Source organism: Carettochelys insculpta, chromosome 10 (assembly GCF_033958435.1).
Source record: "Carettochelys insculpta isolate YL-2023 chromosome 10, ASM3395843v1, whole genome shotgun sequence".
Lineage (NCBI taxonomy): Eukaryota > Metazoa > Chordata > Testudines > Carettochelyidae > Carettochelys > Carettochelys insculpta.
The window spans coordinates 50102714-50126678 of NC_134146.1; the positions used below are offsets into that span (position 1 = coordinate 50102714).

General features: G+C 48.8%; 1 protein-coding gene across 8 annotated transcripts in view; it reads left to right on the plus strand.

Moving 5' to 3' along the window:
- TPRG1 (tumor protein p63 regulated 1) overlaps positions 1-23965 on the plus strand; it is a 116690-nt gene that overhangs the window by 60494 nt on the left and 32231 nt on the right. For 7 of the 8 annotated variants that reach the window (XM_075004010.1, XM_075004011.1, XM_075004009.1 and 4 more), the window contains 3 exons: positions 8395-8604; positions 10297-10388; positions 17116-17292. In XM_075004010.1, the coding sequence (XP_074860111.1) occupies positions 8404-8604; positions 10297-10388; positions 17116-17292 (470 nt within the window). In that variant the 5' untranslated portion in view covers positions 8395-8403. Of the gene's footprint in view, positions 1-2274; positions 2339-8394; positions 8605-10296; positions 10389-17115; positions 17293-23965 lie in introns of those variants that run through there. The other variant, XM_075004012.1, reaches the window with a different exon arrangement.

The window sequence follows — 23965 nt, forward strand, 5'->3', positions numbered from 1 at the left end:
AGGGGCACGTGAAGTGAAGTGTGTGCTGATTGCAAAACTACTCTGTCCTGGGAGACCATCTTGGCTACGACAATCTGGCAGTCCACTAAGATTTAATGAGGGCCACTCCTGTGAACCGCTCCCTAATCTAGGCCGTCCATCGCTGGTCTAGGCCCTGCTGGCTCTGGAAGACTTTCTGTATTTTGGGCAAATTCAAGGCAAAATGACCCCTGGGAAGACTGAAATTGATTAAGCTTGTTCCATGTGTTTCTGTAATTCAAAACCTCCTCCGTTCGTACTCATTACCCTCCCATATGGAGAAGACTGGTGTTGTGAAGTTACTATATGATGATGATAAAATCCTGTGTCATTATTCTGGGCTGAATAAATTATTTTGGCAGGTTATTTTATGTTCCCTACTGTACAGGTTTCACCTCCTAAAAGAGAGGGAGAAGCAGGAAGTCCTGTGGCTTTGTGACATTGTGTAGTACTCCCTAGATCCTGAGGGACAGATTGTTCCTGGTTTAATAACATTGAACTATTGCATATATTAAGCTGATCCAAACCTTCCTTTCACAGCATATGATATGGCAGGACTGCAGTTCCAGAGCATGTTTGCTACACACATGTGGAATCCCATTTTTAACTTTCTGAATGCAAAATGAATTGCAAATCTGCAGTGGCCAATGACAGCCAGTAGGTGGCACTTTGTTCTGTATACGCCAATGCACCTCCTGTTCTGTCAGGCAGCCCCTACTGTGGCCAGCCCTGGAGAATTTTCACCAATTGTTTTACTTTGGAAAGACCTCAGTGACCCAAAAAAGGTGGCTTTTTGGGCTACAGATTATTTTCTTGTGGCAAAATTAAGGAGACTTTTATCTAGACCAGTAGTTCCCAACCTTTTCACTGGCGCAGAACCTCAATCACCCTCCCAAACCGTTCACGGGCCCTGTCAAAGCCAACTCTAGCCTCTGCGTGCACTGCATTTAATGGAAAAGGAAACCACAACATAGATTTTTGGACAGCAATTAAAAACACTACTGGAAGAAAGTTACTTTAAAAATAATAATGGATTGTAACTGCAATTTATTTAAAATGTATTTCCTATGAACATTTTCATTTATCTCTTTTTTTTGACAGACCCCCTGCAACAGCCTTGAGGAACCCCAGGGGTCTGGACCCCAGGTTGGGAACCACTGAGCTAGATCAGTGTTACTCCCCAGTCCCTGTGCTGCCAGCTGGTGGTTGTTCAAATGAGCAGCCACCAAGGTACTTGTGCCGCTGGACCAAATCCATATCTGCTCAGCAGCTGAAGCCACACGGCCAACGCACTGTAGGAGGCCCAGAGCTCTGTTGGCTGTGACAAAGCAGGGCTTCCTGGTGGCTGCAGGATGTACCCAGTCAGACAAGGGGGCGGCCAATGCTGAGCTGGGGATGGGGCATAAACATGGAAGTGGCCAAGTAAGTGATGGCTACAGCTGGACCCAATCTGTAGGAGAGAGAGAGAGAGACCCTGCCAGACCCACCTCCTTTTCCAGCCCTCCGCCATCTTCACAGCAGGGTTCACTCTGCAGACTTCCAGGCAGGGCTGCACAGATAACTGACGCTCCAAAGGGTGTGGTCAGAGGACTACTTAGCTGCCACATCTGCTCTTACATGAGCCCATAAATGTATGTTTTGCAGCAGATGCTGATTGTCTCACCTTCTCTCCCAGCTCTTTGTGTTGTGTTGGGCTTCCGGCATTGCAGAATCATAGAATTGCAGAGCTGGAAGGGATCTCAAGGGGTCATGAAGGCCAGCCCCCTGCATCAAGTGCTGTCAAATGACTGGACTTCCTTGGCAGGGTTGCAGGTCTTGGTAATCTTCTGAACCTGCCTTTATTCATGAAAAAGGACAGTTTGGAGATGGGTCACTGGGCTCTAAGGACTTAGTAGAAATTAGCAGGGTCTGCCTGTGGAAGAAGTCAGTGTATAGGTGGTACCAGGTTCAATATACGTTTATAAGACATGTAGGGGTGGGGGTGCATTTTGAAGCCCAGGCTGTCTAGCTCTTAACGGCTTTGAGAAACGATTCCTGTGCCTCTAGCAAAGAGACTGTCCAAGGGGGCAGGGAGACCTGAATGGTGCATCTGTAGAGCCCTGCGTGTATACAAAACTGTGGATCCGTGTCTGATCTGCATCCACCAAACTGAGCTTCATATCCCATTCTCAATCCATGATCCAGATTTTACTTCCATCCAGATCTGGAGCTGGGAGGAGCCAGGGCGCACTGGTGTGCGTTGTGCAGGGAAGAGGCAGGCAGCAGGAAAGTGGGGACTGGAGATGAGGGGCAGCAGGGATGCTGGGCCAGGACTCCCCAGGTCAGTGCTCAATGGGTGGGGGGAGGAGGGGACTTGGCAGGACCGGCACTTGGCACCTCCTGCAGAGAGATTTAGGATGCAGGGTCTTGTGTCCTTTGCCTGCCAGCAGCCTTGCTTGTTGCTCCGTCTCTACCTGGTGGGGAATAGCACAGGAGAGCCCTACGTGGATGTCTTCTCCGCTCTCTGTGGCATGCAGGGCTCTGTGCATCTGGACTTTGCAATCAGGCACTTTCTGCTCTCTGGGGCATGAAGAGCAAAGGGGCCCTTATTTTAGCATCTCCTTGGGATAAGGCAAGTGGGGCTCAGGAGCTGATGGCTATGCTCGTCTGTGAACATTTGTACTAGGTCTGAGGGTGAATCCTGGGCGGTCGTCAGCTCCTTGAAGCATCAGAAGATCTGGGTGAGCTGATGTGGGTGTCCTGGTGTGGGTCAGATGTAATAACCCATCGCACTTTACTGGGGGTGGCTAAGCCTCACTAGTGTCTACGTGCAGGAGGCCTGTTGTTCCCTTGTATGCGCTTTCTCTTCTCAAGCTGTGCTGATGGTAGCATCCTCCCCAGCCAAGCTTTCTGTAGGACTTGAGGTTCCTGCTCTCTCCTCTGTGTCTCATCCACCCACTGCAGAGCTGAGAAGAACCGTCCTGGTAGTGCTGTTGTCTTCAGAGGGACTAAATCCAGGATTCACGCTCTTCAATCACTGCTTGGTCTTGCGCCTGCACTGAGCTGCTGGGAAGCACAGGATTCCCAGGGCCTTGCACTCATGTTTCCTCTGGCCAGGAGTCAACAGCAATGATCCCGCTCTCCAGCACACCTCTTCTTGACTTGCTCAGTGTCCCAGTAGTTGGGCACCTCACTTGACTGTGTTTGCCCACATCTTGCAAGTATGGATCACAGGTGGACCTCTTCTTCATTAGCTTCTTTGGATCTTCCCCAGGCACTTAGGATGCATAGCTGGGATGATCAGAAGGACTTCTGCAAAGCTTTGGGCACTGCCTGCTTACTCCTGCAAAGCGCCCAATAGCTTGTGACTGAACTGGAGCATGTCTAGACAGAAAGCTGAGTACCATGGCCCCTTACGATTCTAGCTCCAGTCTCAGAGCAGCCTGCGACACACAGGTTGTGTCTATGCTACAAAAGTAACAAAGTAAGCAACTTCGAAGTAGAGCATCTACACGGGAATGGAGTAAGGACTTCGAAGTTAACTTCAAAGTAAGGGAACATGTGTAGACTCTCTGCTGGCTACTTTGATGTAGTACCTAACTACACCCTCCAGTGACCTTGCTTGTATTTAGGGAAACACACCATGCTTTGAATGCTCAAGGAGTTCATCTTCAATAAACAAGCCTCACAAAGGGAGCCAGCACTGGCGTGGTTGACTGCAGGGAGGGTTTGCAGCAATGGCAGGCTTATCTCTTCCTCCTGCGTCTGCAGCCACATGCTAGGAAGGAGCCCAGCCCCCTAAAGCAGGGCCGCTCCAGAATCCTGAGAATGAAGATGAATTTCACCCCATTAGCTAATGTGAAATGTAATGGATGTTCTGGAGCTGGGAAATGTGGCTTCATCTCATTGAGGAATGAGTCTGGCAGGATGGGGGTGGGGGTTCAGAGAGGAGATCGCTGTGGGGGTACAGAGTGGGACAGCGGGGATTTGGCCACATTTGAACAGGATGCTATTCCTTCGTCAGGGGCCATCCAGTGCCAGACTCTGACAGAGGCTTGAGACACCGTTCCTACCTGTTCCGACTAGTAGCCATTGATGGACCAAAACACAAAAACTTGGGGGATCCACCAAATTAATGAGTAGCAGGTTTACAACTAATAAGAGGAAGTTTTTCTTCACACAGCGCACAGTGGGCCTGTGGAACTCCTCGCCAGAGGATGTTGTGGAGACCAGAACTTTAACAGGGTGCAAAAAGAATTAGATAAATTCATGGAGCTTAGGATGACAGGAGAGGGATCACTCAGTGATTACTGGTTCTGTTCACTCCATCTGGAGCACCTGCTGTTGGCCACTGTTGAAAGACAGGAATAGGCTACATGGACTTTTGGGGTGACCGAGTACTGCCATTCTTATGTAACTGTTTGTTCGAGGCATTTGATCAGCTCCACGAGCATTGTGAGGTCTACTCATGGAAAGCAGAATAGACTAGTGGTATGTCACTGTTATTACTTCCTGTGACATTGTCCCACAGAGGATCCCAAAGCACTAGGAAACCATTGATCGGTTACAGGCTACATGACCAGTTAGTGGCAAAGCCAGCAGAACCCACAAATCTTGATTTCAAGTCTCTTTCACTGCTCACTCCACATCTCCGCATTCCTCTGAGCAGGCAGAAGACCCCTTCTCTTCAGCCAGCAACTTGGCTCAGTAGCCTTTGGAAAGACTGTTGTTTTGGGGTTAGGGCGAGGGACTAGGTACTGGAACTATCTCTGTCCCTATATTTGTGTATACTGGCCTCCAACTGCAACTTTATACCCCATCATGACTGAACTAATGCAGCGGTTGTTTTTTTTGACATATCTCCCAGAACAAAAGCCACAGGAAGGCCACAATGTGAATGAATGGCCTGCAACAATCTAGTCCAGTTCCTGGGAAGCCAGCAGCATCCATAAGCCACATGTTAAACTGTCAAACAAGCATCTTTATCCTTTCTCCCACACTGCCCCCATAACTGGGAAGAGCTCCCTGTAAACATCTCCACAGCTCCCTTACTGTCTTCCTTCAACTGCCTTCTTAAAACCATCCCACGGCAGGCTGTTTACGCACTGAGATCACGCTCATCATGTTAACTGTTGTTTCCTTGGGCTCCCCCCTGTAATTTGGCTGCCTCTGTCTGTTGTCTGGTGTCTTAACTCTTAGACTGGAAAGCTCCTTGCGCCAGGGATTGTCTCTTTGCTCCATGTTTATACAGCACCTGGTGCAATGGGCTCTTGGGCGACGTAGGAAAGCAAATAACCGTGCTCACTGTCAGCATGGCCTGCTGCTACTGGAGCTTGTGTGGACACTAGTCAGTCTTTGTCCCCCTCTAGTGGCTGGTCCACAGAAGAACTGAGTGAGCTGGCGACAGGTGAAAGCTAGAAGATAGAGCTCATGCTTTTGATGCTGAAGGACCCAAATTCCAGCTCAGCCCCATGGGCCCTGCTGGTGTCTGCATGGTCTTGCTGTAGCTGGCTGTGTTAGCCTGTGACATCCTGTATCCCAGCCCTTATGTGAATTCCACCCTCTGCCAGTTGAGTTTGGCTTCCAGTCTGTGTTTAAGCTCATGGCTAATCTGTGCGTGGTTCAAAGCTGAGACATGTAACATGTAGATGGCTCCCTGTGCCACTGTAGGTTTTACTCTGGGTTATTCCCATTATAAGACCAGAATGTAACTGGTGATCTCAGAGCAGTTTATTGCCCTGCATGCTGAAAGGAGGCAGCTGTTTTACTCTTGAGAAACCTGCCACGCTGTCATCTCTTTGATGGCTTCATTGGCTTGCACAACAGGGCATGTCTTCCCTAAGCCTTACAGCTCCATTGCATAATTCAGCTGTGCGGAGCAGGAATGACCTTACCGCTGAGGGAGTCCATCATCTAAATGCACAGAGCTGTGTCGGGAAGATGTTGCTTAGATCTTTCACGACACAAAATGCCAGGCAATGGAAAGCTGCAGAAGACGTCTGTTCGGATACCTGGAAACCTAAAAGGAAGTTGTTAATGTCAATGCGGGGCTAATTAGCAAACGGTCAAAAGACTTCAACTTAATTTCAAGGTCAGACATTCCCAGGAGCTCCGTGTAAAGAGAGGACAGTGACTAGCCTCCTTTGAGAAGATTGAAAGCAAATTATAGACACTGCAAAGAAATTATCACAGAAGATGTATCATACCAGCCTCATGGGTTTGGTATGCAACACAGCAGGAAAGCAGGAATAACAATATTGTTCCTTTGTCTCTCCTGGCCTGAGCTGATGGCCATATCCCCAATGGGTTGTCAAAATACGTACAGCTTGCAAATTCTAACACCTTCCTGTGGGTGGGCGGGGGTCCTGGAGCTGAGGGCTTGTCAGACTCTTTTGGAGAGACAAGGCATCCCATCCCAGCTGTACTGTGACTTCTCATTGTTTTCTTAGATGAGAGAAGAAGCTCTCATCTAAGAGGAGCAGACTGTCTAATTATAGGCCGGACACCCATTCTTGCTAGTCCAACCTTGAATGTGTTCTTTTATTCTTTATACATAGCAAAGTCCTTCCTTTAGGAAGAAAGCTTTTCCTTTTTCACTCCCCTTGCCCTCAGGAGGAGCCTTTGGTTCAGAGACAGGAAATTCAAGTTTGCAAACTTGATTTTGTTTTGGCGCTCCACCCTAAATAATCCCTGAGGTTTGCAACGCCTTCAACACAAATACGCGTCCCCTGCTCCTAGTTACACACCTGCTAAGAGAAATTAACACAAATCAGATTTGGTGTTGCTAAGAGCAAGATGCGGTGGCAGCATTTCTATCCCCTGATCAGTGGCCAGTGCAGAGGATCCCATGGCCACCCTGGATAACAGCTCTAACAAATGCAAGAAACAATGTCCATCTAATAAATCAATGGTGTAAACTAGTCTTCAGAAGAATGACTGCAGGAGATGCCACAGAAATAAATGGGAATGAAATCTGAGTGCTCCTTGTGTGATTTTTCATGTATTGTAAGTTAATTGCTGCCCACTGGTGCAAATTGCTGCTTGCCTTTTCTCAGCCTCATGCGGGCTTTCATGCCGCTACATCATTTGTGAATATGGACAAGAGCTGTGTTACTCGTTTACTCCCCCGTGAATCCTGTCCCCTGCAATTTGCTCTTTGGGAAGGGGGATGAATGGGAAGTCCTGTAAGTCAAAAAAGGGCAAAAGTAAATAGATAAAGATTTGTGAGGTGGAAGACAGCGTTCCCTCTAATTTTTTTCCGTCCATGGATGGAATAAATTTTGTTATGTGCACCAAGGCATCCGTGGCTGTGCACCACCAGTAGAAACACATGCTACCCACTGTAAGTGGCCATGGGTGCTGTGCTAATCAGCTGGATGGCACCTGACTCTCTCCTGGGTGGCCAACCGAGTGCTCAGTTTACAGGAAACGCTGGTGGGAGAGACTGGTGATTTTATTTTTGCAGAACTTCTTGTGTGGTCTTTGATTTTGTTGTGCAGGATTTTCTCCTGAAACATCAAAACTAGATTTGTTTTGGAAGCAGGTCCTGTGCTATGTTAACCTTCAAAGATTTCAGTAGGGTGATGGGGTGTGTATTTCACCCAGTAAAGGACTAATGTGGGCCAGAAAGGCTAATGAGCATCCCATGCTGAACCTGGTGGGTGGCCAGGCTTAATGGTGTGGAAGTGCAGCTGGGGAGGGGCTAGGAGAGGGAGTGTTTTAGATTAGAAGGGAGCGGTAGATGAGTGAGATGGGCTTGCTGCAGCCATGCTCTGGGACTAGAGAGGTCAGGATGAGCTGGCCCTGGGATGGTCTGGCAAGCAGCCTGCAGTGTTATGGAGCAGCCATCAGAGAGGGACCGGCTCTGGTGGGACGCTCTGGCCAAAGGCAGGAACAGGCCTGGGAGTTGGACTGGGTGACCCTTGTGCTCCCATCTAACCCTACGATACTGTGATCTTCCTGGAAACAGCTCTGGGAGGTGATTGAGAGGATGTAATGGTGGTTTAAGTGGAATCCAGAGAAGTGCACAAGAACGACACAGCATGGTGGTTTCAGCATTTGTTTGGCTGTGCCCAGTAGGTTTATACTTGCATTTCATTTGGCATTAACGTAAAGGATTTTACATTTTATTTGCATTTACATTTAAAATTTCTTAACTGTCAGGCTGTTAAACGCTGGAATAAATTTCCTAGGGTGACTGTAGACTCTCCATCACTGGAGATATTTAAGAACAGGTTGGATAGCTATCTAACAGGGATGATATAGATGGAGTGTGTGCCTGCCATTAGGGAAGGGGACTGGACTTGATGGTGTCTTCTGGTGCTGTCCAGTTGTAGAGTTCTATGATTCTACGATTCGATCAGATGTTCTGACAGTTTTGTTCTGCTTGATTCTTAGGCGACTGAAATGTCTAACAATGAGCACAACCAGGAGTTCCGGACAGTGGAGCAAACAGAAGAGATGAAAGAAAGAGAAGCTAGCCGTGGGAAAGCTCCGGAGCCCAACCCAGCTGTAGGCATGGGGTCCCCATCTGTGATGTCCCAGTCTACATTCTCCCCAAACCCTTCTGCCAATCAGTACGCCATGAGGAAGTTCTTTGCTACGAGGGTAAGCACGCCCTTAGTTAATGGACTGCCTACAGGGTGGCTTGGCTCCTGCATTCTCCTCCCGGGTATTCCGTTCTATATTGGTAAGAGGATCTGGGTGTGAAAATAAGAACAGCCACACTGGCCAGACCAAAGGTCCATCAAGCCCAGTGTCCTGTCTTCTGACAATGGCCAATTCCAGGTGCCCCAGAGGGAGTGACTAGAACAGGGAATCACCAAGGGATCCATCCCCAGGTACTTGTTCCGAGCTTCTGACAAACAGAGGCTAGGGACACCCTCCCCTTTATCCTCGCTAATTGCCATTGATGGCCCTATCCTCCATGAATTTATCCAGCTCTTTTTTGAACTCTGTTATGGTCTTGGACTTCACAACCATCTCTGGAAGGGAGTTCCATGGGCTAACTAGATTTTGAGTTTCTACTGATAGTGCACATCTACACAGACCTTGGTGCACATACAAAAATTTATTCCACATATGGATGGAAAAGATTAGAGGGAACATTGACTCGCTGAGTCCTTACTTAAGAGCTGCCGTGACTCATTGAAAGGCTCCCATTGACTCCCCTGGGCTTTGGAGGTAATCCTTGGAGCCTGACCCTGGAAAGCTGCTTCAGGGGTGAGGGCACCAAGCACCTTGCAGGATCAGGCACTGTTGATAGGAGGGCCAACTGTCTTTGCCTGTCCAACTCAGTTGTGTCAGATCCCCTGTCCTTTCTGGTTCCCTATGCTGCCACTTTTCTGGAAGAATAGCTAGCCTTCAAGGCTAGGTGACCCCGGCAGCAGATCAAAGCGGGAAAAAGGCAAGCCAGGAAAAGCGGAACCATGTCAGGTTCTCCTGGCTGTGCAGGAAACACAGCTCAGGTTTGCTGAAGCTCAGGGACTTTTCAAGTGAACCATGGCTGGCTTATGGGCTTATTTTGAAACCAGGTGACAATAGCAGTTTCATGTTCATTTGACAGAGGGAAACATGGAACTCATCTTGTGAGTTTCACTTCAAGGCTTCACCCGCCCCTGCATCATGAAACACCATATCTCTCCCACCTGCCTCCATGTCTGTTGTGTCCTTGTGGCAAGTATTAAAGACCCGTATCATGTAGGTTGGACGTGATGTTGTTTACACCCATGTAAATGTGCAGTTAGTGAAGTTGCCCAGATGGACACAAACGCCTGCAAATGAATCGACTGTAATGTTCCTTACAGTACTTCAATAAGCACCAACGACCTTCATGCTGACGCATGAAACCTCCCAGCTGGCAGCTGGCATCCGGGATTCCATCCATAGGCACTTAGGTGGTTACTCTGGTACTTTTAAAAGCTCTGTTCTTGTTTGAACAATATTCTGCTTCTCCTGACAGGTGTCCTTGTCTCCTCATGGTGGACTCTCTGAGAGCTCCACAATAAGGAAGTTACAATAGCTGGCGTAGATAAGATCAACCCTGAGACAGGGTCGGGAAATGCCCCTCACCCCCACCCACCAGAGAGGGCAGGTGACAGTCATTTCCAGCTTAGAAACCATGTTACAGATGAGTCCTCTCTTGTGAGGCTTGCAATGTGATAGTTTTCTTTGAGGGAGAGACCTGTATGCATTGCTGTAACAACTTGGCTTAGAATAAGAGGAGAGCATGTGTTTGAGCTGTGATTTGTTTCTGGCATATTTATCTTAGTGTTCTTTTCTCATGTTTTCCCTTTCCAGCCAGGAGCATTTGACCAAGCTGTAGAAGATCTAAAAATCCACGTGATCAAAAATGCAGGGGAAACTGCTCAGAGCTTCTGGCTTTTGACTGAGTGAGTAGTCATGACCCTGCGTGAAGTGGTGGCTCTGTTATGAGCTGTAAGAAATAAACCAACAGGCGGGGTGGGGAGTGTCTGTGTCACATAGTGACATTGGTCAAATTAAGCTCTCTGGGTTCTGCTTTTAGACTGCGTAGATACATCAGCCAGTAGCATGACTTCCCGTTGAAGGAACCTGCAGAGACCTCCAAGCACAGAACAAAGCAGACCTGTGCTTCCACTGTAGTGGCATAAGGAGCTGTGTAGAGTCTCTTAATATTAATGATCTATTTGGTAGTGTTTTGTAAATCTTGTTGATGGTAATTGCAGTCTAAGGGTCATTTATGGCAAGGGCATGGGACTGAGACTCAGGAGACCTGTATTTAGTTCCTGACATTGTCACTGGCAATGACAATGCTTAGGCAGCAGTGAGAGTATGTGGGGAGTTGGGAAGTTGGTTTAAAACATGTAGGGGTACGAGACAAGGAGATCCAATATTGCCAAGTAGCTTCATCACACATCTGGAGAGAATGATGGACAAGATCAAGGAAGAGGTAGAAGGGATATCTGTGCACGGGAAAAGAATTAACAACTTGAGGTTCGCAGATGACATAGTTATCATTGAGGAAGATGAAAAGATGCTAGCAAAAATGGTGCAGGTGCTAAATGAAGAAGGGAAGCGGTACGGACTGATTATGAACATCAATAAAACAAAAAAAAAAGGCATTTGGAGGAAAAAAGAAAATAGGAAGGAAGATCAGTGTAGATGGTATTGAACTAGAGCATAGAGAGAAGTTCACGTATCTGGGTAGCAACATAACGTATGATCTAGACTGTAAGAGGGAAATAGCAACTAGAACAGTGAAAGCAAGAGCGAGTTTCAAGGCAATGGATAAGATCTTGAAAAGCAAAGCGATTACCTTAGGAACAAAGCTGAGCATCTTGAAAACATGTGTTTTCAGCAGCATGTTGTACGGATATGAGACATGGGTGATAATGAAAGATTCAAAAAGAAGAACAATGGCATTCGAAAGGAGATGTTATGAAAAGATTCTGAGAATAGGATGGATGCAGAAGATCACCAATGAGGAATTCTATAGGAAGATACAGCTGAAAGAGAACCTGCTGCAGAAGGTTGTAAAATGGAAGCTAAAACTATTTGGGCGTATTTGCAGAATGAACAATGAACGAAAAATCAAGACCCTGGTATTCAGCATAATGGACAGTTGGAATAGGAGATGCAGATCCTACAGAGAATGGGTAAATTATATAGTAGATTGGTGCAGAGCTAGTGTGCAGAAATTACGTCACTCTGCACTGGACAGGTTAAGATGGAAAGGAATAGTGAGAGAGGCATCAGACACCAACAGACACTGAGCCCATGGGTATTGATGATGATGAAGATGATGATTGTCACTGGCCTGCTGGGTGCCTTTGGGCAAGTTGCCACCTGGCTCTGTGCCTCAGTTTTGCTATCTCTGAAATGGGGATCGTAATGCCGACCTTCCTGGGTAAAGTGCTGTGCAGTCTGCTGATGAAAAGTGCTACCTAGGTGGTGGTTCTATCATCATCAGTATCACTGAAGCAGAGAAGAGAGACCATGTTAATGCAAATGTGATGGTTAATTCTAAGCCTCTGTGGCTGTGGGAGAGCTCGTGTGGGGAGGGGGAACCAAGTTGTCATTGATCCTGCTTCAGAGGTCTCTGTTAACAGCTTCTTTTGAGGAAAAGACAAGGGCTCCTGCGACAGCACTTCTCTTTGCTGAAACTTGCCAATTGCCTCCCCTGCGGTGTTTCTTTCTATGTCACCCTTTTGCAAGGCACAACCAGCAGACAGCCAGGGTCAAGTTCAGTATCTTGGGGTTCCTCTCCATCCATCCAACACAGAACCAGGTCAGGCACCTGTCCAGAAACCTGGGAAATTCACATCCCACCTCCTGAGAGGCAAAACTTCCCCACGCGCCAGCACAGAGTCTGAGGGCAGAAAAGAAACTTTTAATAAAAGGGAGGGAAGGAACTTGGCATTAATTTGGGAAAACAGCACAAGTAAAGCTCATAAATGTAACCCGTGAGTAGAAGTCCCACCCCAAGCAGTCTGGGCCACGTCCTCTTCCTCTCAGGTTCTCAAGTCCAGTAACCTAAGTGTGCTGCCTGTTTCTCTCTCCTGTCATGGCTGTGGGCAGGTTGTCTGAAGGCTGTGCTGGGGACAGGGTCACCTGTGCCTGTCATGCCAGAGTAGATGACTGTTCTGCTTCCCCCTGGGCCCCCTGAGCACGCTGGTCCCCTGCTGCCTCCAGGACAGCACTGTCGGTCACGAGGAACAGCTGACAGCATCTTTCAGCCTGGCTGGTTCCCTAAAACCTGAAGCACAGGAGCTGAGCTGTGCTGAGGGGCTGGGTTCCCATCTTGTCCACGATGGGCTCACTCCTGCACTGATTGAGTTCTGTTCAGGATGCTGCGTTTGCACAGAATAGCTCCTGGGTGGCTGCAGTGGCGTTGCGCACCTTATCCCTTCTGAGCCCACAGGGCCTGTGTGGTACCCCCTGCAGAAGCACTGTTGTGTGGTGTGGAGCCGGCAGAGCCTCAGCTTGCCTAGTGCAGTAAGAGCGGTGACCTCATTGTACTGCGCAGTGGTCCCTCTCCCTCGCCCTAACAACTCTGGGAATCGCAAAAGAGAGAGACTGTGAGCCCAGAAGAGACTGTCTCAGGGAACTGGGCAGGTGCTGAGCAAACTCTGCCCCTGCACGTGTCCCTGCGTTAGGGGCATTCACGGTGGGCAGCTGCTGCCTGTCCTGATGTCCATGGGAGCTGGGCTGGCTCCTTCCTCACCGCTTGAGTGTCTTGTGGATAACTGAGCAGCATGAGTGTAACAGATTTATAATCTCAAAATCTACCGCTCCTCCTAGTCTGCATCTGGGTATTAGGGCTGTCCTTTCCCCCGAGGGTCAGTATCTCGCTGTATGTGCAGAAGAATGCCACATCTGGGGGAGGGAAACATGCAGCCTCAAGTATCAGAGGGGTAGCTGTGTTAGTCTGGATCTGTAACCGCAACAAAGGGTCCTGTGGCACCTTATAGACTAACAGAAAAGTTTTGAGCATGAGCTTTCGTGAGCAAAGACTCACTTCATCAGATGCTGGTCAGCTGGTCAGCATCTGATGAAGTGAGTCTTTGCTCACGAAAGCTCATGCTCAAAACTTTTCTGTTAGTCTATGCAGCTTCAGTTTTTCTCAGCTCCCAATCCTGCCTTGTGGGTGACTGACCTCTGTTCAGGGGCTCCTGGCACCTCACCCCCACGCTTGAGTCTCCAGCTTCTGCGACCTCCCCGGTGGCCAAGCCCAGCTCTCCCAGCCCAGAACCAACCCGCTGGCCGCTGGGGCCCTGTGTCAGAAGGCTCAGCCTGAGACGTAACCATAATGTGTGGTCTGGTGGCTGGACAAGGACAGCATCTAGGGAACACCTCCGGTGGCCGGAATGGATTTATAGTAGGAGTGTGGCTCTGGTAACAATCATGCTTCTGTTTTGTATCATCTCCCTGCTATGTGTAACTAACTGAGCTAATGGCTACTTTGGTGCTACCTGGTTTCCAAAGGCAGAGGAGCGCATTCGGACAGTACACATAGTAGGGGCATGGATGTTCCTTTTCTAAGGCCGGAAGGCACCATTGTGATCATTCACTCTGCCCTCCTCTATAGCACAGGCCGGAAAGTTCACCTCCTTGTTTCTTCATTGAGCCCAATGACTTGACTGTATATTTCAGACGGACATCTAATTTTGATTTAACAGTTTCAACTGATGGAGGAGTCCTCACATCCCTAAGTCAGCAGTGTCCATAGTGAATTAGCCATATCGTTAAAAATCTATTGAGCTATCTAGATTTCATTTAAAGTTTGAATTTGTCTAATATCAGCTTCCAGCCACTCTAGTTATGTCTTTGTCTGCTAGGCCCTGGAGCCTTTCATTGTCTGATACCATCTCCAGCCAGAGGTATTTATAAACAGGGATCAAGTCACCTCATCATCTTCTCTAGGAAGCTAAAGAGATTGCGCTTCTTAAGTGTCTCACTGTAGGGCCTGGAGGCAAACAATGTGTTACGTTGGATCAGTTGTCCATCAAGTGCAGCATCTGCTGACTGTCGGTGGCTGAGGCTTAAAAACATGGCTTTAAAAGTGGTTCTGGCCAGAGCTGGTTATTTAGTTATTATACCACAAGCACCTCTGAATTTATTCTGTCAGTTAACACAGATGAATCAAAAATCAGGATTGCCCCAGAGCGAGAATCATAGAACACTGGAACTGGAAGGGACCTCAAGAGGTCATCAAGTCCTGTTCCCTGCCCCACAGCAGTACCAAGCACCATCTTTCTATGTCATCCTTGTTAGATATTTATCCAACCTGTTCTGAAATACCTCCACCCCCGCCACCCCTGCACAATTTATTCTAGTACTTAATCACCCTGATAGTTAGGAAATTTTCCCTAACATCTTCTCTTATTACAATTTAAACTCATTGCTTCTTGTTCTATCATCAGCAGTTAAGGAGAATAATTTTTCTCCTTCCTTCTTGTAACACCCTTTTAGGTACTTGAAAGCTGCTATCATGTGTCCCCTCTCAGCCTTCTCTTTTGCAAACTAAACAAGCCCAGTTCTTCTAATCTTCTCTCACAGGTCATATTTTCTAGATCTTTAATCATTTTAGTTGCTCTTCTCTGGACCCTCTCCAGTTTTGTCCACATCTTTCCTAAAATGTGGGCCCAGCCCTGGATGCAGTACTCCAGTTGAGGTACCTCTCTGCTACAGAGCTGCTGGGAGCTGAAAGGAAAAGTACTTTTCTGTGTATCGTGTAATTGGGTTATTTTAGGTGTGTGCACATTTCCTCATCGTTAGATTCTCAGATATCATGATGATCATCAAAACAGAGTAGAATCCATCACCCTAGAGTCTGTTTTAGCCCCTTGGTGTGTAAGTGACACCCTGGCTACGTCTACACGTGAAGCCAACATCGAAATAGACCTACACGTCCTCCAGGGCTGGCAACGTCGATGTTCAACTTCGACGTTGCGCGGCACCACATCGAAATAGGCGCTGCGAGGGAACGTCTACACGCCAAAGTAGCACACATCGAAATAAGGGTGCCAGGCACAGCTGCAGACAGGGTCACAGGGCGGACTCAACAGCAAGCCGCTCCCTTAAAGGGCCCCTCCCAGACACAGTTGCACTAAACAACACAAGATACAAGAGCCGACAACTGGTTGCAGACCCTGCGCCTGCAGCATGGATCCCCAGCTGCCGCAGCAGCAGCCAGAAGCCCTGGGCTAAGGGCGGCTGCCCACGGTGACCATAGAGCCCCACAGGGGCTGGAGAGAGAGCGTCTCTCAACCCCTCGGCTGATGGCCGCCATGGCGGACCCCGCTATTTCGAAGTTGCGGGACGCGCAACGACTACACGGTCCCTAGTTCGACGTTGAACGTCGAAGTAGGGCGCTATCCCCATCTCCTGATGAGGATAGCGACTTCGACGTCTCGCCACCTAACGTCGAAGTTAACTTCGAAATAGCGCCCGGCGCGTGTAGCCGTGACGGGCGCTATTTCGAAGTTAGTGCCGCTACTTCGAAGTAGCGTGCACGTGTAGACACGACCCCTGAGTGATAAGGGTTATTCAGGTTGGAAGCTCCTAGATTTGGCTCAGAAACTGCAGCTAGATAAATGCAGTCAGCTTCTTGCGGCAGACTTCTCTTTGAGGAGCTTTATGTTGCTCATTGTTGCCGTTAGGTGGCAGCACAATACAGTTTGGCTCAGCCCCCTTCTATTCTCCGCTAATTTAGACCTACCTCTGGTTATTATAGTCCTGGGAGATCCGCAACCTGGAGTGGACACACTTCAGTGACATCCTTTAACGGGATTTTTTAAAGCTCCTCTGTATTCTACACTAGAAAGAGAATCCGCTACAAAACATTAACTCCATAGCTGATGGGCATGTCTGGGTGGCAAGGCCTTTTTCAGGCTGGTCTGTAAGATGGACATCCCAGCTAGCAGCACACAAACATAAAATGATTCACATTGCCCTGTGAGGGTTTGACCTCTGCACTGAACAGTGTAAACACTCAGAGCTTCCTCCCAGTCAGTCATTCCTTTTTGTCAGGCAAAACAAATATTTTTCTTGAGTGATCCCGGCGAACTGGATTCCCAGGACACGGAGCCTCAAAGGTGTTTTGTTTTGTTTTGTTTTTTTTCTAATTACAGTTCCGTTTTTTTTTCCCCACCCCTGGTCCAGATGTAGCAAGATCTTAATAAGCAATGAGATGGTGTGTGTAAATAGTTACTCTGGGAGAGGTTTGAAAGAGACAGAAACATTTGTCTGCACTGTCACCTAGTGGGCGCAAAAGTTTTCGTAAAAGTTCATGAATAATACACTGAAGAGATGTAAGGATCGCAAACATGCCTGGGGTGTCCAAGCCAGGGAGAGGACCATTTTTCTTTTAATTTTAATATTTCAAATAAAAAAGCAGCTTCCCATGGGAAAGTCCTATGAAACTGAATAGGGATTAAAGTAATAGAAATTGCTCCAAAAATCATCTGTCCTTAGGCACTGGTGTAGACAGCTCTGGGCCATATCTAATTGCAGTGTGATTCATTTATGCAGCCTGAGGTTGGATTCCTGCTCTGATCTTCAGGAATCAGCATAGCTCCACTCTTGTCTCCCTGTGGCTGGAAGGGTCAGCGTCTCACCACTCTGCTTTGTCCCCAGGGTAGATCACTGGAATAACGAGAGGGAGCGTGTTGTAGTGATCACAGAGGACACCCTCCTGGTCTGCAAATATGACTTCATAATGCTCACCTGTCTCCAGGTGCAGCGGATCCCCCTGAGCTACATTGACCGTATCTGCCTGGGCCAGTTCACCTTTCCTGAGAGGTCTCTGGACAAGTGAGTACCAGCCACAGCTGTGGGCGGGAGTAGAGGTGGTGGTGGTGGGGTATTGTGGCCATTTTGCTGAGCCAAAAGCAGCTGTCTGCCTGTTGTTTCCTGCATTGCTCTGATGTTCTGGGATCTCTTCAGGCAGTGAGCTAGGGAGATCCCACCTGGCACAGCCTGTGGGGGCGTGGAATGTTTGGGGTGGCACTTACCAAGGGAGGCAGGCAATCCAATCCCATGAAGCCTCATCCTAGGATTATGCGGGGAGAGGTCCAGGTCTCCTGCTGATGCCCTCTCCAGGCCCCAAAGACAGTGGCTGTGGAGGTGCTGAGAGAGAACATGAACCCCAAGGATGGCTGTTAGTCACATCACTTCATGCATGACTGGCAGCGTCTCAGATGCTGCAGCAAGAAGGGCAATGCGAGATCTTGCATGCAATAGAATAGCCAGATGCAGAGGCAAGGAAGGGCATAACAAGACTTTATCTCATACTCGTAGCACAGGGCACCCCCACAACTTGACTATCAGGGAGACACACACAGCTGGGTATAGACAACTCTCTGACTGTGGCTCGGAAGCATGGTGTTTGGGTCCATTGTTCTGAAGGTCAACCCCTTATGGAGAAGGACCTGAGCCATGGAGGTTGGACTGCATCTGAACTCTGCTGGTGTGTCTCTGGAGTCCCCCATCATTACGAGCTGTCTACCTCCAAGCTGTCCACTCAACACAGGAGGGCTTCCTGAACGCAGGTGTCTTACTAGGTGGTGCCAAAAGCGAGGGAGTCATAGAATCACGGGCTGGAAGAGACATCAAGAGGTCGTGGAGTCCAGTTCGCTGCTCACAGCAGTAAGAACCCCAATTAAATCATCCCAGTCTGGGCTTTGTCAAAGCGGGACTTAAAGACCTCTGTGGAAGGAGAGTCTACCACCTCCACAGGTAACCCATTCCAGAGCTTCACCACCCTCCTAGTGAAATAGTTTTTCTTAACATCCAACCTAGATCTCCCCAACTGCAGCTTGAGACCATTGCTCCTTGTTCTGTCATCTGTCACCACTGACAACAGTTCTCTTCATCCTCTTTTAAACCTCGCTTTGGGTACTTGAAGGCTGCTATCAAATCACCTCTCATTCTTCCCTTCTGTAGACTAAATAAACCCAGGTCTCTGAGCCTCTCCTCAAAGTCATGTGCTCCAGGCCCCTCATTTTGCAATGTGTGAAGAGGGGAAAAGATCAGAGTCCTGCTGGGAACAATCCTGCCAAAATCTCATGTTAAGTGAGCATCAGGATACCCTTGAGATGATTATAACGAGTAAAGGAAGAACTTTCTGCAGCAGCCCAGCAAAGTATCACCTCCCAGCACCTTCTCAGTGCCCTGTGGGGGTTAAGGTCCATATCCTGTACGGCAGTCCTATTCTGTGGCTGGCGGTAGCATACTCTGCTTCAGGAAATCATCACAATGCAGCCTCTGCAGAAGGTGATTAGTGTGCTGCTTATGCCTGGCAACTCGTGAATGGCTGTTCAGGCTGCTGTCAGCAGCAAGTTTCAACACATCGCACATACCAGGCATTTAACAGCCTCTGTTTGATTTGTCCTAATGGCTTGCTGCCTTGTGTGCAGTTTCCCTTCCCCGGCTGTGTTTGGGGTGTGCTTTTGAAAAGGCCAGAGTTAGTGTCTGTGACGCCATGCTTGGGCTGGGAGGCAGCTGTGGTACTCTCTGTTTCTAGTGCTGGGGACAGCTTAAGGGAAGCCTTATCTAGCCACTACAGCCTGGGACCACTTGTGATCAGGCAACCTGTTCCTGTGCTGAGTGTGTAGAACACGTGCCCTAGACTCTCAGCTGGTGCTAATCAGCATCACTCTGCTGGTTCTGGTGCACCATGGCGATTTACACCATGGGGGAGGTTGTAATATAACTGGTTTTGGGCATTGCATATGCTAGCTCTGACCAGCCTGGCTCTCTGATTGCTGGATCTTGGCGCTTACCAGTACTTTGCAGCAGAAATCATGGCCTACTTCCAGCCTTGCTGCAGCTAGCCATAAGGTGGATATCTAAAGCCAGAGTGCCCTGAGCCTGCCCACCCAGGATTCCCTACAGCTCCATAGATCAGCTGTGCAGGGGCTGTTGCTGATCTCCAGCCACCAGGCAGACACCCTTCAAGGGGGCCCGTAGTTCAGACTGCACTCCCTGGCTACGTCTACACTAGAAGCATCTGTCGGCAGAGACTCTGTCGGCAGAGTGCATCTACACACAAATGCAGATTCGCAGATCAATCCTCTGTCGACAGAGAGCAGCCGGACTGCCCAGCCCTCTGTTGACAGAATGGCTAACTGGAAGCTCTGCAGACAGAGCTGCCCGGTGAACCGGAAGCCCTCTCTGTCAGAAGAGGTGGCTGCACTGCACTTCTGTCTACAGAAGCTTTATTCCGTGAATTTTCGAGGAATAACACTGTCGAGACAAATGCAGAGTTTTGTCAAGACTCTGTCGACAGATCGCTTTATGTGTGTAGCCGCTCCCTGAGTTATGTCGACAGAAAGCTCTTTCTGTTAACAAACTCTCTAGTGCAGACATGGCCCCTGTGTCCTGGGAAGGTAGGTAGAGAGGCTGGCGTGAAAAAGAAAGGAACATGACTCCCAGTCAATGTTTCCTGTTAGATGAGCACTTGGGTAGCCACCCAGGAGAGATTCTTGTGCCGCCCAGCTGATTAGCGGAGTGCCCTCAGCTGCCCACAGCGGGCAGCATTTGTTCTACTGGCAGTGCACAGCTGCATGTGCCTTGGTGCACATAACAAAATTTATTCTGCCTATGGGTTGACTGAAATAGGAGGAACATTGCTCCTGATTTGCAGCAGAGCGAGGGACCATGCGTTGAGCACCAGATGATCCACCCAGGCTGAGCTGGTTCTGGCTCTGTGCACAAGAGAGAGATAGGAGTGAAACTGCTTCCCTGACTACTCCAGTCTTGCTAGCTGCAGGCGATTCTGGCCCAGCCCAGGTGGGAAGGGTTTGTGTCTCAGGAGCACGTAGCTCTGGGTTGGGTCCCTGCTGGCTCCTGCATGGCTGCAATTGAGGTGCTACGTAGGGGGACAGTGAAGTGGAGGGTGGGGCTGTGTTTATTGCTCTGTGGTTCCCTTATGCTGGCTGTTCCTCCTCCCAGAGAGGCCAGTTGTACCTGCCTCTCCTCTCCAGGTTCCTCCCCGCCCTGCCTTTCAAAGTTACAGAATTACATGGTGACAATAGCGCTCTGCATTGTCTGTGCTCCAGTCTTCCATGTTCATGTGGCTGTGCCCGTGGCCCCCTTGAGTGAGGATAACAGCCTACTGCTTTCTGCATGCTCACAGCATTCTCTCCTGACTCCAGGGGCAGAGGCCTGTGCTTATGGAGCAGAAGTTCTGCAGGTGGACCCTCTCTGTCAGCTCATGTCTGCAGCCAGGTTGCTGCTCACTACTGCAGCCCAGAGTTGGCTGCATTCTGGCACTGTGCTTTAAAGGTGTGTTTCTATGTACGTTAGAACAGTTTAGATCCCTTTGAGATCTGTTTGGATGAATGATGCAACATTAAAGACAAGCTCATGCTGTTATTAGAAATAACATACGAGAAGCTTAATTAAAATAACCGTCCAGCCTTCTAATTCGCTCCCCTGGGGCGCTGGAGGAAATGAATTTGGCAGATTTCCTTCGCTCTGTTGCTTTTGGACCATGTTTAAGGCAGACAGTGGGTCAAATCCTCAGCTAGTGCAAATTGGCACCCAGGTCAATGGAACCTGGAGGATGCGCATTGGCTGAGAATATGGCCAAATGAGGCTGCTATATGTCAGCATTAGAAAATCTCAGAGTTAGCTGAGACCTGACAGTGTTTGCTTTTAAAGCTGCCTCCAGTCGGAGGTGGGATCAGGAGATGTGCAACCTCAGCAGTACATGTTCCATCATTGCTCTCATCTGGAAGCCCTCTCAGGCTGCATGGGGTTATACGAGCACTGGCACATGGGTGGAAATTGGCTTTAATGTTGGCAGGGTGCCACTGGACTTGTGTCTGTATACTGGTCTGTAATGCAACAGCTTTTGTTTGTGTAAGCTCCCACAGGCAGACTCAAACCGTGTACCTCAGGATCTTAGTGTAGGAGACTCTACAGTTTGAGCTAAAACTGAGCAACTGCTCAGCTAAGGCTGCAGAGGAGACTTGTTTTCTCCTCTCTATGTAAATGGTCTATGTGCCACTACATGGGACAGTGAGCCATGTCTAGGTGTGTGGATTATATTTGCTGCAGCAGCAGCAGCAGCATCATCTCCGGCCCAGCCACTCTAAGTATGAGGAGCAGAGTGCATGGAGAACTCCAAGGAAAACAGCAAGCCAGTTCCATCCCTTCCCTTGGCCACTGCTGAAGTGGCTTTGCCCCTATCTGAGCTCCTCCACCACTACAATTAGCTGTTTTAATTGATGGAGATGGGCAGGTACGTCCTGTGCACTATTCATTTGAATTTTGTCTTCCTAAGCAAGGGCTTAGTCCAGGTCTCAGCAACCTTTCTCAGGTGGAGTGCCGAAATTTGACCTTTTGACCTCTATGTACTGTCTGAGAGCTGGTGATCCCTTTTAAAGTCACTCATTGTCCTACTTACAACAGCTTCATTCAGAAATCAATGAAGAGGCAGCGCTTTGCCATGTAGGTGGTGTTTGGTGGCATTAGCAGGTCGTTTGTTAATCCCCAGGCAGCTCCTGCCTTGCGTGCCCATGAAAATCGGCTCACGTGCCACTCTTGGTTCTTGCGCCGGGGATTGCTGACGCCTGGCTAGTCCATTGAAGTCAGTGGCAGAACTCCTCTGGAATGCAGCTAGAGGATTTATCCAGTGGATTTACTCCCAATATCCACTAGCATAGGTGGGATCTGACTCAGGCCCTGTATATTTTGCAGTGCAGTTTACACAAGTGTTTTTAAAGCTACTGATTTGGCAGAAATCACTCTTAGAAAACAATACACTTGAATTGCTGGAGGACATTTATATCAGGCTCTGTTGACCTGTGCACGGCACTGCATTCTGGGGCATAGGGAAAAGAGAGGACTGTTAAAATGCAGAGAAGGGACAGAATAAAGGAGTTAACTATTCCCCCCTGATTCCAGAGGCAGAAGCCTGTGCTCCTGGTGCTGAAGTTCTCCAGCTGGACCCGTTCTGTCAGCTCATGTCTGCAGCCAGGTTGCTGTGCACTGCTGCAGCCCAGAGGGGGCTTCATGCCAGTGCTGTGCAAAGTGTGAAGCCTGCAGCGCTTAGCAGTGCGTGTGGGGAATGGTACAGTCCGTGCTGCTGCACCACTTCAGGGGCGCACAGGGCGTTCTGAAGCTCTGTAAGGTAGTGGTGGGTGAGAGAAATCTGTGGTTTAGTTTTTGATTCCAAATCAAGAGGGCTGCAAGTAGCATTTGTGTCCCTTTCTTGCCACAGAAGCTTTACACCCTGCACCCATCTGTGCCACGAGGTGATGGAGTGGAGCAGGTGTACGGTGGGTGAGAAGCCTTTCACCAAGGTTTCAGGTTTGACTGGTGAGATCACGCTCATATCTGGTGGTTTGCTTGGGTTCTAGCCCTCCATCTTCCAGCTGTTCAGTGTTTGGCTGGACCAGAGGATGTTTTGGCTGCAAGTTGAGAGTGACAGAAAAACATCCTTGGCAGTGGGGGATTCTGCTACTGCACATGTCAGAGGCCTTGACTACATGTGAATGTTGCACCAGGTTAATTGAAATCCAATTTAAACCAATGCAACCCCCCTGCATGGGCACTTTTATTTCACTTTAATTTAGCCTAATCTTGTTCCCGGTTAATTTAAGCTACACTCCTACAGAGCCTTCTGAAACTGAGGTGAGTATCCACATGCAAGTTTGCAGCACTTGAATAAATTCTGTTTAAATTCACACCTGAGGCTAAAACTGCTCAAATTTCCTGATTCTGAATGGGAAAATCTCAGCGAGCTGGAGTGACATCCTGCCCCCTGTGAAACCAATACAATCCCCTGTTGACTTCAATGAAGCCAGAATTTCACCCTGAGAATGCTTTGTCCCGGTTTGAGTTCAGGGAATTGGGATCTGGTTCTTAGCTGAGATTCAGGCTGGAACTGTGGGTATAATGAATATCCCAAGCAGAGACTGTCTCCCTCCTGAGCCCTGAGAGCTGTCCTGGACCCATGCAGGTTTCAAATTGAAACCTGAGGTGCTGTCTCTCCTGGTTTGGCTCTAATGCAGGGAGCACATTGGTTTTTATCAGTGATTTCTGCGCTAAGTTTCTTGGGCATGGCCTGAGACCCAGAATTGAAGGCTTGCAACCTGAAATGCTTGAGTTAACTGCAGATGACGGTGGTAAAAGGCATCAGCCTTTGGAGAGCCAAGTTTTGCTGAGCTGCTATTCAGTGCTGCTCTGACGCTGCTCCATCACATCGCCAGGTGTGGGCACACTCACTTCACCTTAGCACCGTGGTTTTTACCCTGTCAGATTTGCTCAGACCATGGTCAAGTCACCCACGCCACAGGGTGTCTGGGCCATGCATCATTAGAGCTCCCCATAGCTGGGCAATGGCTACAAGGCTGCACAGCTGTTGAACATGAAGCAGGAAGGGACAGGAAAAAAACCCTCTCCCCAGCTGGCTGGTTTATGAGCTGCTGAGGGGCAGGAGCAGAGTGACAGACAGCTGGGCGAGGACCTGACCTTC